This window comes from Psammomys obesus, unplaced genomic scaffold (assembly GCF_907164565.1).
Source record: "Psammomys obesus unplaced genomic scaffold, mPsaObe1.curated_primary_1811, whole genome shotgun sequence".
NCBI lineage: Eukaryota > Metazoa > Chordata > Mammalia > Rodentia > Muridae > Psammomys > Psammomys obesus.
In genome coordinates, this window is record NW_026587032.1 from 2,966,790 (window position 1) to 2,979,680 (window position 12,891).

Genomic DNA, 12,891 nt, shown 5'->3' on the forward strand with positions numbered 1-12,891 from the left:
ATACATACATACATACATACATACATACATACATACATACATACATACATACATACATACATACACCGACCGACCGACCGACCGACCGACCTTTAGGGGAGGAGTGCTAGTAGCCACTCTTGAACTACAGTTTAACAAGTGTAGAAGACTAAAGATCAGATTCCACGTTTTCATTAAGTGACAGCAAATAAATGAGTAGAATTCTATGATGGTTGCTTTTCTGTAAAAATTGTAAGTATACGTGTCTCCTTCCTATCCCCCTCATCTTTTTCATTAGTATTAAGATTTAACTCTTTGCTTAAATACATTAGGGTAGATAATAATTTTAACACTTCTTATCGGATTTTCGAATTTTTTTTTTGTTACTTTAATGATTTGATTCTTTTTATTACTTAGTTGTATGTAAAATAATAAATTCAGTGTTCTTTCTCTTTAGCTCTAAAAGTTAGTATATGATCTTCTGGTATCTACTGTTGCTGTGTGAAGCTTGAACTGAGATGTTTGTAGTTAAGTGTGTATTGGATTTTCCGGTTTGGTTTGGTTTGGTTTGGTTTTTTGGAGACAGGTTTTCTCTGGGTATCCTTGGCTGTTTTGGATATCTCTTTATAGACCAGGCTGGCCTCAAACTCACAGAGATGCACCCAACTCTGACTTCAGAATGCTGGGATTAAAGGCCTTTGCCACCACCGCCCAGCTAGGTGTGTATTTGTTTAGGTTTTCTATCCATAAAATTTACCAAGCATCAGAATGTTTGTTTTCTTTTATTTGTGCTCTGGGGACTCTTTCAAGCCAGGGAGCCTTGTTTGTCTTTATATGTGTGTGGGGGGGGAGGGTACATTTTTTTTGACATAGGATCTCACTACATAGCCCTGCCTAGTCTTGAGCTAGCTTTGTAGAACGAAGAGATCTGCCTGCCTCTGCCTCCCAAGAACTGCGATTAAATTTCCACCACACCTAGTAGAAATTGTTTTTTGTTGAAATTGCCACTCCGTTTTCTCTCAGTTTGTCTGCCAGTAATGTCCATAAAATTTTATTTCAGCTTGATTTTTTTTTCAAACTCACCAGTTGTTTTTTTCTAACCAATGCTAGACATATTTTCAATTTTTAAATGTAACCATTTGTTACTTGCTTCTGAAGCCTCATAAGTGATGCTCATAATTACCTGCTTTAGTAATGGTTTTTATTTTATACGAGTGATTCTTATTCTCCCTGAATAAATTCTTGTTTTTGGTTCATTGGTTTTTAGGGATTAGCTTTACTCAAGAGATTTTTTAGCTGGATGCTCCTTTCAGGATTGGGTAGGGTTTCTTGATTGAGATAGCGTCTCACTGTGTTGAAGAAGCCATTGTGCATTGGTTTTTGTTTCCCTTCTTCCAGGTATTCTACAGCTGGAAGCCAATGAAAAAATTAATAAACAGCTAGCTTTGTCAGTCATGCCTGGCCTTTACCTCAAGTTTTTCTTCAAGTTTCTACAGTATTTGACCTAGCTGATCACTTCTCCACAAGATAAATAAAGCAGGCCTTCTCCTCAAGATAAATAAATGCATATAAATACGTTTTATTCTTCAAATGGAAAAATACTAATTTTAATAAAATTGTGTCGCAGCACCACTCCCTCAAATTTCACTTTTTTGGAAATGAGTAGACATTGAATTTGTGTCTCAGAAACAGTGCTATGATCTCAGCATCTCCACCAAAGGCCACTACTATATGTAGAATACAACCTGTCCCTTAGGGTCAGACTATTGTCTGGAGGCTGCTTTTTACATCTCAGACTCTGTTTTTAGTTCTCTCTCTCTCTCTCTCTCTCTCTCTCTCTCTCTCTCATTCTTTGATACTGTCAGCTGATGGTTTTCTCTGTCAGTCTTCTGTACTGAAAGGCGCTTATAATTTTATTGGCTTAATTTTAATAAATTTGAGAATGCCTACACCTTCTTAAAGCCCAAGTTGGGCTTATCTCTGTGACTTTCTTTTGGTCCTGATTGTTTCTAGAGTAACTATTTTTCTGATTTTTTGAGACTGGGTTTCTCTGTGTCGCCTTGGCTTTGTAGACCAGGCTAGCCTCAAACTCACAGAGATTTGCCTGCCTCTGCCTCTCCTTCCCTGAGGACTGGGGCTACAGGTGTGCACCACCATGCCAAGCTGAGTAATTTTTAAGAACCAGAAATCTCTTAAAATCACTTTCTCACTTAAAATTTTTAAGACAGGAGTTGTAAGCACTCAAGAATGCTCTGTTGAAGAAGGCTGCGCTAGCATGCACAAAGCCTCAGCCCTATCTCCAGCACTGTCAAAAAAGAGGAAGAAGATGACTCCACTGTCCTTTGTACCCTTGCCTGGGCTGTGCTATCCTGCTATACTTTCTGAATGCATCATAAGCCTCTGCACTCAGTGCCATTTAACAGAAATATAGTGTAAAATTTAGGTTAAGTTAATTGTAATCATTTATTAAGTAGTAGTCTATCCAGAATATCATTTCACCATGTAATTAAAATGTAATCCTTAGTAATGAAATCTTTTACCTTCTGTGCCATGTATTATATATTTAATGTTATTTTAACCTTAGAACACATCACAGTCTGGCCTAAGCACACTGCTCATGTGTAACTAGATTTACTATTTTGCGAAATAAATTTTTAGCTCTTTGTTATTGTTATTTGATATGTTTAGTCTTGATTATCCTAATGATTTACCTCAAACATTACTGAAAGTTACATTTATTCCATTATTTTAAAATTTCTTAATCTCCTACATACTAAGTTTTGGTTATGGCTAGCATTGATTATACAGTAGAAATCCCTTATCTGCAAACAGGAAATTAGACTGCAAGTAATACCAGCAATGTATTTATATGCACATTAATTAACATTGAGCTCTAAAATGCTTCTTAAAAGCAGTGCGTGGGGTCTTAGCAGCTTTGGTGCATAGACAAGAATTATCTCTTTTTTTCCCCCTTTGGCCATTTTAAGTTTAACATGCAAGTGACTTCTGAGAAACTGTTTCTAAGTTGTTGATATCTTGAAAAGGAAGCTTTAACAATGCAGTTTAGATTTGAAAAGTGATTTTTAAAGAAGTGCTTTTTTTTTTGCAACAGTACAGTTTTTAAACCTTTTTACAGCTAATATTGTTTCATACTTTGGCTCCTTTTGAATGTCTTTCTCAAGTGAAGTAGTGCTTGAGAACAGACAAACTTTTAGATAATTTCCCTGTTAAAAACTCTTAATTGTGGCAGGTTATTCTTGAAGTAGGTCATAGAATTATCATGTAATATTACTCTAGCTGTACTGCTTGTGTTTGTACCAATTCAGATTGATGTCCCTACCCATCTGCTAAGCTGCAGGTGTTCTTCATGGCTGTGTCTTGACTAACACTGGTTGCCCTGCAAAAGTATTTCAAACATGAAATTGTTGACTGTGTGAGATTATTCCAAAGCAGTATTTCTTATGCTGGTAAGGTGTCAATAGCATATTAGGGAAAATAAATTTGGAGAACAGTGTGTAAAAATAAACTTCTATTTTGAGGAACTTTTTATGCTAACAAGAATTGAAGACCATAAAGAATATCGTTTTCCAGTTTGTTCAACCATAGAACTCTTTGTTTAATTTTAAATATTCATGAATTGTGTCTGTTAGAATAGTATACAACTCTGGAGAGTCTATGCTGTGTGGAATACAGACTATACCTATGCTAAAGTTCCATTTGTTCAGAAACCCACAAAAACCTGAGCAGCAGTGTCACATAGTGAGAAGCCAGATGTAGTCGTTGATTTATTCTACAGATATTTAACAAGCAGATCTTGCATTCAGGGTAAATATCCCTATATTAACCTTTTGTTTGGTTGGGAAAGCAGGAAATATTGTAAAAGTTCTACATTCTTCTACCTTCTACAAGAATGGAGTAAAAATACAGAAATATTTTATTCCCTATAAGCTTCTTCTTCAAGCTTTATCTTAGTTATTTTGATGCTTGTTGCCTCATAGCAATTTCAATTCTTTCTTTGGCTTGTATGGTAATGTTTATTCACCACACTATTATAAATATGCATATTCTTATATTTCCATAAGGCATTATAATAAAAACCCAGTTTGGAATTCACTAGTCAGTGTCTTAGTCACTGTTCTTTTACTGTGAAAAGACGCCATGACTAAGGCAACTATTATAAAAGAAAGCATTTAATTGGGACCTTGTTTATAGTTTCAGAGGTTTGGTTCATTATCATCATGGCAGGGAGCATGGCAGCATGCAAGCAAGCACTGGGGCAGTAGCTCAGAGCTAAGTCCTGATCCATGGGCAGAGAGACATACCCTCGTCTTGGCCTAGGCTTTTAAAACTTCAAAATCCACCCCTAGTGACACATTACCTCCGACAAAACCACACCTCCAAATTCTTGTGATCCTTTTACACAGTGTCACTTCCCTGGTGACTAAGCATTCAAATATATGAGCCTATGAAGACCATTCTTATTCAAACCACCACAGTCAGTAAAAAGCTTGTCCTGCAAACATGAGGGTACAAGTTTGATCCCAGGAACCCACATAAAATCAAAAGTGTGGAATGTACTATGTTAGAATATATATACACAAACAAACGTATACATATGTCACGTTTAGTTTTAGCATGAAAGATTTTTCAAGTTATTTATAGAAATAAAGAATCAAGTATGACAGGCTAGAGAGAAGGCTCTGAGGTTAAGAGCTGCCCTTCCAGAGGTCTTGAGTTCAGTTCTCGGCAACCACATGGTAGCTCACAACCTTCTATAATGAGAGCTGATGCCCTCTTCTGGCATACATGCAGGAAAAACACTATACACAATAAATAAATAAATCTTTAAAAAAAAAAAAAAAGAATCAAGTATGTAAGCTCTTGCTTGTAATTCTGACACTCTGAGACTGAACCAGGATTTGGATGCTACCTTTTATAGCATACAAATACTCTGCCTCAATAAAACAAATACTTTCTCCATAAGAAATAAGTTCAGGTATAGTTCAGATTAACTAAAATTCATTTTTGAGTCACCTGTCCTAGACTTTTTCTAGAAAATAGCAATATTGATTTTCTACTTATAGCTCTTTTCCCCTAAATGTAGGGTAGATGTTTATATACCCAGGAGATATATACATAACGCACACACACACACAAGTGCCATATATATATATATATATATATATATATATATATATATATACACATATATGTAGTTCTTATATTTTAAACATGTAGGATACCTACATGTTTATATTCATCCTGATGCTTGCTTCTTAGTTAATAAATTTGGGAAATATATTGAGGTTTAAATGTACAAATCTACCTCAGATCTTTAAATTCTGGATAATACAGTTGGCCCTTACTGTCTGTGAGCTCTATATCCATGCATTTAACCAACCATGGAGCAAAAATACATTAAACAAATGGTATTGTAAAATGTATAGCATTTTTTCCCCTACTTAACAACTGATTGCCCTAATTCCTAAACAACTTTACATGCCATTAACAGCTTTTGCATAGCATTTATGTTGTGTTGGGTCTTATAAGACATCTAAAGGTGATTTAAAATACACTGGAAAGAGGTTAGAGGGATAGCTTAATGATTATGTGCACTTTCTGCTCTTTGCAGAGGATGCAGGTCCAGTTTCCAGTGTCCACATAATGGCTCACATAACATCCCTAGCTTCAGTTCCAGAGGATCCGACACTTTGTTATGACCTCCACAGGCACTAAGTTTGCATATGCATGCATGCCAAAAAAAAAAAAAAAAAACTTGGACCCAAAACGTCTTTTAAAATACACAGGAAAATGTGAATGGGTTATATATAAATACACCATCTTTTTTTTTTTTTTTCTTTTGCAGGAAACTAGAGCATTCGTATATTTTAGTGTTCCTGGGGGTGGTCCAGGAATCAGTCCACCTTGCATCCTAAGAAGCAACTCTATTCCAGAATAGGCTGATAATGATCACCTTCATACTGGTTCTTTATTTTTCTCCACAATGTCAGACACTGTCTGTAATGCATTCCTGTCTGTTTTTCTGTTTGTAGGGTAGATACTTCAAGAGCCATAAGGCTATATGTTTTAATTTTATTACATTTTAATTATTGTGTGTGTGAGAGGTGGCACACATGTAACACAATGTATGGATGAAAGTTAGCGAATAACTTGTATCATATGGGTCCTGGAGATAGAACTTAGATCATCAGGCTTGGCAGCAGTTGCCTTTACTTGCTGAGCTGTCTCATCAGCCCAGTTATATATTTTAAATGTTTTCTTCTATTTGTTTCTTATGTGTAACAGCAATTTCCCCAAATTGTTTTACAAAGTGGCTATACCAGTTTATACTCTGAGCAGCTATGTATTGTTTTCTTCCTTGGTTTTGCTTATTCTGTAGATATTGAAAGGAAGACGTAACTGAAACTCAGTTTCTACAATTTTATCCTCAAACACAGATCACTTCTGACACCAGATATCAGAAATAGGGTTTTTCCCACAGACCAAGCAAGTAGTCAGACTATTCTGTAGACCATTTGGCTGTCTACTAATACTATTCACCTGCAGGTGGCACAGATCTCAGACTGTGGCTTCAGGTCCCAGTACTGTTGTCCCATGTCTTATAAGTGCCAGATTATCTTACCCTTTTCCCTGCCCAACTAGTGATAAGTCATTGTTTTCACGACCCACTATTAAGGTTTACTTGCTTTGCCTGAGTAATTCACAAAACTCAGAGAAACAGATTTATTATTTAGTTAAGGATATTACAAAGACAATAGCTTGAGAGATGCCTAGGCCAAAGAACATGGAACTTCCATGGCTTTCCCTGAGCAGGCCATGCTCCTAGATCCTCCATATGTTCGGTTATATAGAAGCTTTATAAAACACATGCCGTTGGGGTTGTTTTTGTGATTTTCGTGTGTATGGTTTGTTCTGTTTTTTGTTTGTTTTTGGTTTGTTGTTTTTGTTTTTTTCTAGAGGGTCTCTCTCTCTCCGTAGCCCTGGCTGTCCTGGGACTTACTTTGTAACCAGACTGGCCTCTGCCTCCCAAGTGCTGGGATTAAAGCCATGTGTCATCGCACCTGCCACTGCTTTGGAGTTTTTAATGGAGACCTCATTTCATAGGCATGATGAAAGTTGGGACAGTCACATTGAAATAAGATTGGGCAGAAAAGGTCAGATCTTCTCAGGGACTGGAAAAGGAGACCTAGGAAGGTCTTTCTAGATTCTTAAGATTAAGGAAGATTAACTGCCTTGGGGAGGAGGCCTGGTTTCTGTAGCCTGTCTGTAGCCAGGAAACATGGGTAAAAGCCAAAATGAGTATTTGTTAGAATATGACATAAATACACAACTTGCTTGGACTTTTGTTTTCTTTTTGGTCCGATGGAGGAAAATAAGTTTTTATTTTTCTGGTTGCTGGCAAGATTAGTAATCAGTTCTAGCTGTTTCTTCTGCTTTCTTAGCCTACCTAACCCCATATTTAGATAGTTGGTATTGCCAACTGACCAAAGGAGTCTGATATCTGAGCCTTTGAGCAGTTTCCTTCAAAAGCTTATCCATACCTGTGGAGACCTTAAGTCTTCCAAATTTAGTCAGTCAGCAGCAAGCTTTATACTTCTGTATTGTTTGTATTCAAGATATTGCTTTTCCTGACTGTGACTTTTACAGTAGAATTTATACATACATGCTCTTTAGCAGACCTGAGAGATAAAACGTACACAGTGGAGTCCGACAGACAGGACATTCTGCAGAGCTTACTGGGTTACAAGGCTAAGGGGTAAATTGAGTTTGCTGATGAAAGGTCAGCTATTAAATTAGACTTAGTCATGAAGAATAGGAATAAAAGTTTTCCATTTTGATTCTTATAAAGTAAACAGAAATTTTCAGCTTAATGTCACAAAACATCTACCTCATTTGGTCTCATGTTCAGATCAGAAACTGTGTAAAGCCATGCAAGTGTTAACTGCAGCCAACTCTCATCATTACTTGTCTCTTAAACAGCCTCAGGAAATTCAGAAACTCCTGTGTGGAGTCTTAACATTACCCCATCTGTCTTCATCTTTGTGTCTCCACCTATGTTTGTAGAATAAAATACAGCAGACCGGGATGCTAAAAATCAAGTCGCCCTGAGTGTGAATCTCTGTTCCACTGATTATTTGAATATGAGAATAAGCATACTACTCAGTTGCACTGCCTCAGCCCCTCATCAGTAAAGCAAGAAGAATAAAAATTACTGCTTTTCAGGGACTGGTGGGTGTTTAAGATTTCCCAGTATACTATAAGCATTACCAAGCCCAATCTATAGCCTTGATCTCAGGTTTTGATTGATTACATTACTGTCATAGGTGACACCTCCTTGGTCTATCTTCCTTTGTAGGAATCGTGTGCATGTGTGTGTGTGTGTAATATGTGGGATGTGGGTGTCTGTTCACATGAATAGACGCCAGAGCATAATATCCAGTGTATCTTTTGTTACTCTCTGCCTTATTCTCTTAACATGGGTCTCCCACTGAACCCTAATTGGCTGCTTTGGGGTACACTGGCTTATTTGCCAATTAGCTCTTAGGATCTGCATATCTCAGCCTCTGTGAACACAGAACATACCCAACTCTTGATCCTTCAGTTTCCCCTTCCTAAATGCTAGGGTGGCAGGTGTGTGCGGGAGAATTTTATAATTACTCAATTCTTCATCATTTCTATCTTTGTTGTTTCTTTCTGCCTTTGCACATGATTACTGATTGTTCTCTGTATGATTGAAGTTTATTTAACCTTCTCTTACTCTTACAAATATTTTATGTCTGCCTTAAAGAATGCATATTCTATAGTTTGAGTTATGGTCTCTATTTACACACTATAGGTAACATTTCTTAGCTATTTCACGTCTTTATGTTTTTACTGTAGAGAGATCTCTGTTAACATTTCAGAGCATGAGTGTGACTTCATCTTCCACTGTTATTTTCACCTTGATTTTTTTTTTATGTTTTCTCTTAATGGAAAAATAATTTGTTTGTGATGATATTTTAATAAGTATGCGCTATGAAATGATCAAATCAGGGTTAGTTAAGCTGCTCATCATATAAAATATTTTTCTTCACAGTTAGAACATTTAAAATCTGTTCTTAGTTTTTGGAATTCTATAATACATTTTTACAGTGATCATTACTTGGGCTGTGTAATTTGTGACTAAAATTAATTCGTCCTGTCTAACTGAAGCTTTGTACAGTTACCCAACTCCCAATCTCTAGTACCCACTATTTTTTTCTTTGTTTCTGTGAGTTTAAACATTTTGGTTCCACTAGAAGTTAGATCATACATAAGTCCTTCTGCTTCCCGTTCATTTTTCTTGGCACATTTGATACTTACTGTGTGTGATTTTTCTTTTCTCCCTTAATATTAGAAGTAAATTACATTGAGTGTGTGCAGCAAGGAAATTGTTTCAAATATTAGGTTTACTTAATGGTCTTGAATATCAGATTGAAGAGAATTTATATGGAGGAGTAGTGAATGATCTTATCTCTTACTTAAAACAATAACTGCTTTGAAGCATTGTGAATTATTTGTCTTCCATAACACTGCTTATGAGACCTGTTTTATTTCATGGTATAAGATAACAATGTACAGTCTGCATTTTTGTTAAGAATAGTCATATTAAAGATCAAGTGATAAAGTTGTTTCGTTTTTCTTTTTAATTACATTTTATTTATATGTGTGTACACTTGGACATTCCATGACAAGCATGTCAAGATGAGAGAACAACGTGTGGAAGTTGGTTTTCTCTACTCTGGGTCCAGAGTAGACAGGTTATGCTTATAGACAGGCACCTACACCCATTGGGCCATCTTGTCATGTCTTTTCTATTCTGCTTGTATCTGTACTTAACAGAGACATTCATTGAATAAATTTGATTACTAATAAATTTTTTTAGAGCCAACTACTGCATAATACAATGTTAAGAACAAAGGTTATGACAATTTCTAAATCTTGTATGCAGTTATTTTGTTACCCTTAAGCCTTAATGCCTACAGGTGTTCTTCTGTAATCTCAAACATTACTATTAATGCTGCTCAGGGATTGTGTGTGTGTGTGTTCTATTCCTGACTTTTAAAGCTATTTTGTTTTTGCTTTTAAAATTATATTATGTCAAGAACGCTCTAATAGGTAAACTTTGGCATTCAGAATAACTCAAGTTCTTTATTCCTTCAGCTTCCAGCTGATCTTACCAAGATGCACCTTACAGACAACCCTCATCCACAGGTGACGCATGTGTCTTCTAGTCAGTCTGGCTGTAGCATTGCCAGTGACTCTGGGAGCAGCAGTTTATCCGATATCTATCAGGTAATATTTTATGCTGAGTACAGTGCATACAGACTTTTATTCTGCAAAATAGTCTCTCTCTGCTTATCTTCTAGATCATTGGTTCTCAACATGTGGGCCACAACCCCCCTGGGGGTCAAACAACTCTTTCACAGGAGTCGCCTAAGATGATCAGACAGCACAGATTTACATTACGATTCATAACAGTAGCAAAATTGCAGTTATGAAGTAATAGTCAAAAAAATTCAACGTTTGGGAGCTCAGCACAACATAAGGAACTGTATTAAAGGGTGACGGCATTAGGAGGTTGAGAACCACTGCTCTAGATGGTCATGTGTCTTTTAATTGAACTGTGAAATTCAAGGGTAAGGTTTTCAGCATAGTATGTTTTATATACCATCTCATTCGTTGGCCTCATTAAAGTCTGTCTTTTGCGAGGATTCAGTATAATTTAACAGTATATGACTATGGTATTTTCTTTTTATTTCTTTTATCCACTTGAATCCATATCATACAGAATGTTTGCCTTAGTTGAGGGAAACGTTTGTAGGGTTTTGTTTATTTTTTGTAAAACAGAGTATGAGCCTGTAACCCAGGCTGACCTGAACATTTCAGTCTTCTCACCTCAGCCTCCCAAGGGTTGGAATTAGAGGCTTCATGCATGGGTTTAAAGAAGGTTTTTGAAATAACAGCTTATAATTGTGAAAGGACTGATTACTACAGTGTAGGAGTTGTCTATAAGTAAAATTCATGAAGAAAAGAGGGTTGCTTCTGTCCTGTGTGATCTGAATGAAACAAAGTTAAATAGAGGGTGTACTTATTGGACTTCATTCTTTTAAATTTAATTTTATTTATATATTTATTTATTAAAATTTATTCACTTTGTATCCCAGCTGCACCCACCTCCCTCGTCTCCTCCTAATGCCACCCTCCCTCCCTCTTCTTCTCTTATGCCTTTTCCTTAGTCCCCTGATAGGGGAGGACCTCCTCTCCTTCTGTCTGACTCTAGCTTATCAGGTTTCATCAAGGCTGGCTATAACATCTTCCTCTGTGGCCTGACAAGGCTGCAGTGCTCCCACACACACACAGGAGGAGGTGATTAAAGAGCTGGTGACTGAGTTCATGTCAGAGACAGCCCTTGTACCCGTTACAAGGGAACCCACTTGGAGATGAGTCTATGGGATACGTCTGAGCAGGAGTTTTAGGTCCTCTTCATGCATGGTCCTTGGTTGGGGTATTAGTCTCTGCAGGGACCCCTGGGCCTAGGTATTTTGGCTCTGTTGTTCTCCTTGTGGAGTTCCTGTCCCCTCCAGGTCTTTCTTTCTCCCTCTTCTTCCATAAGGATTCCTGCACTCTGCCCAAAGTTTGGCTATGAGTCTCAGCATCTGCTTCGATACTTTGATGAATAGAGTCTTTCAGAGGTCCTCTGTGGAAGGCTCCTGACTTTTTCCTAGTCTTCTCCTACTTCTGAAGTCTATCCTGTTTGCCATTCTGAATGAGGATTAAGCATCTTCCCTAGGGTCCTCCTTCTTGTTTAGCTTCTTTAGGAGTATAGATTTTAGCATGTTTATCCTGTAATGTATATCTAATATCTATTTATAAGTCTTTCTTCTTCTGGGTTTCCTCACTCAGGATGATCTTTTCTAGTTCCCACCATTTGCCTGTAAATTTCCATGTTTATAATAGCTGAGTAGTATTCCAGTGTATAAATGAACCACACTTTCTATTCCTCTACTGAGGGACATCTAGGATCTTTACAGATTCTGGCTATTACAAATCTGCTATAAACATAGTTGAGGAAATGTCCTTATTGAATGGTAGGACATCTTTTGGATATATACCTAGGAGTGGTATAGCTGGATCTTGAGGTAACACTATTCCTAATTTTCTGAGAAAGCACCACATTGATTTCCAATGTTGTTGTACAAGGTTACATTCCCACCAGCAAAGGAGGAGGGTTCCCCTTTCTCCACATTCTCTCCAGCATGCATCATCCCTTGAGTTTTTTATCTTAGCCATTCTGATGGATGTAGGTGAAATCTCAGGGTCCTTTTAATTCTCATTTTCTGAATAACTAGAGATGTTGAATATTTCTTTATGTTTTTCTCTGCCATTTGATATTCCTCTGTTGAGAATTCTCTGTTTAGCTCTGTACCCCATTTTTAAATTGGATTTTTTGGTTTGTTGGTGTTTAACTTCTTCAGTTCTTTATATATTCCGGATATTAGCCCTCTGTCAGATGTAGGTTTGGTGAAGATCTTTTCTCAGTCCGTAGGCTGTCATTTTGTTCTGATGACAGTGTCCTTTGTTTTACAGAAGCTTTTCAGTGCATGAGGTCACATTTCATGTTTAAGGTTTTGAAGATATCAGGGATACAAGGCACATACCTAAACATAGTAAAAGCAGTGTACAGCAAGCCTATAGCCAACATCAAACTAAATGGAGAGAAACTTAAATCAATCCCACTGAAATCAGGGACAAGGCAAGGATGCCCACTCTCTCTGTATCTCTTCCACATAGTTCTTGAAGTCCTAGCTAGAGCAATAAGACAACTAAAGGAGACCAAAGGGATACAAATCAGAAAAGAAGTCAAAGTAT

General features: G+C 37.0%; 1 protein-coding gene across 1 annotated transcript in view; it reads left to right on the plus strand.

Moving 5' to 3' along the window:
• Rapgef6 (Rap guanine nucleotide exchange factor 6) overlaps positions 1 to 12,891 on the plus strand; it is a 116,780-nt gene that overhangs the window by 80,877 nt on the left and 23,012 nt on the right. The window contains exon 7 of the mRNA XM_055602841.1: positions 10,183 to 10,314. Within this exon, the coding sequence (XP_055458816.1) occupies positions 10,183 to 10,314 (132 nt within the window). The remainder of the gene's footprint in view (positions 1 to 10,182; positions 10,315 to 12,891) is intronic.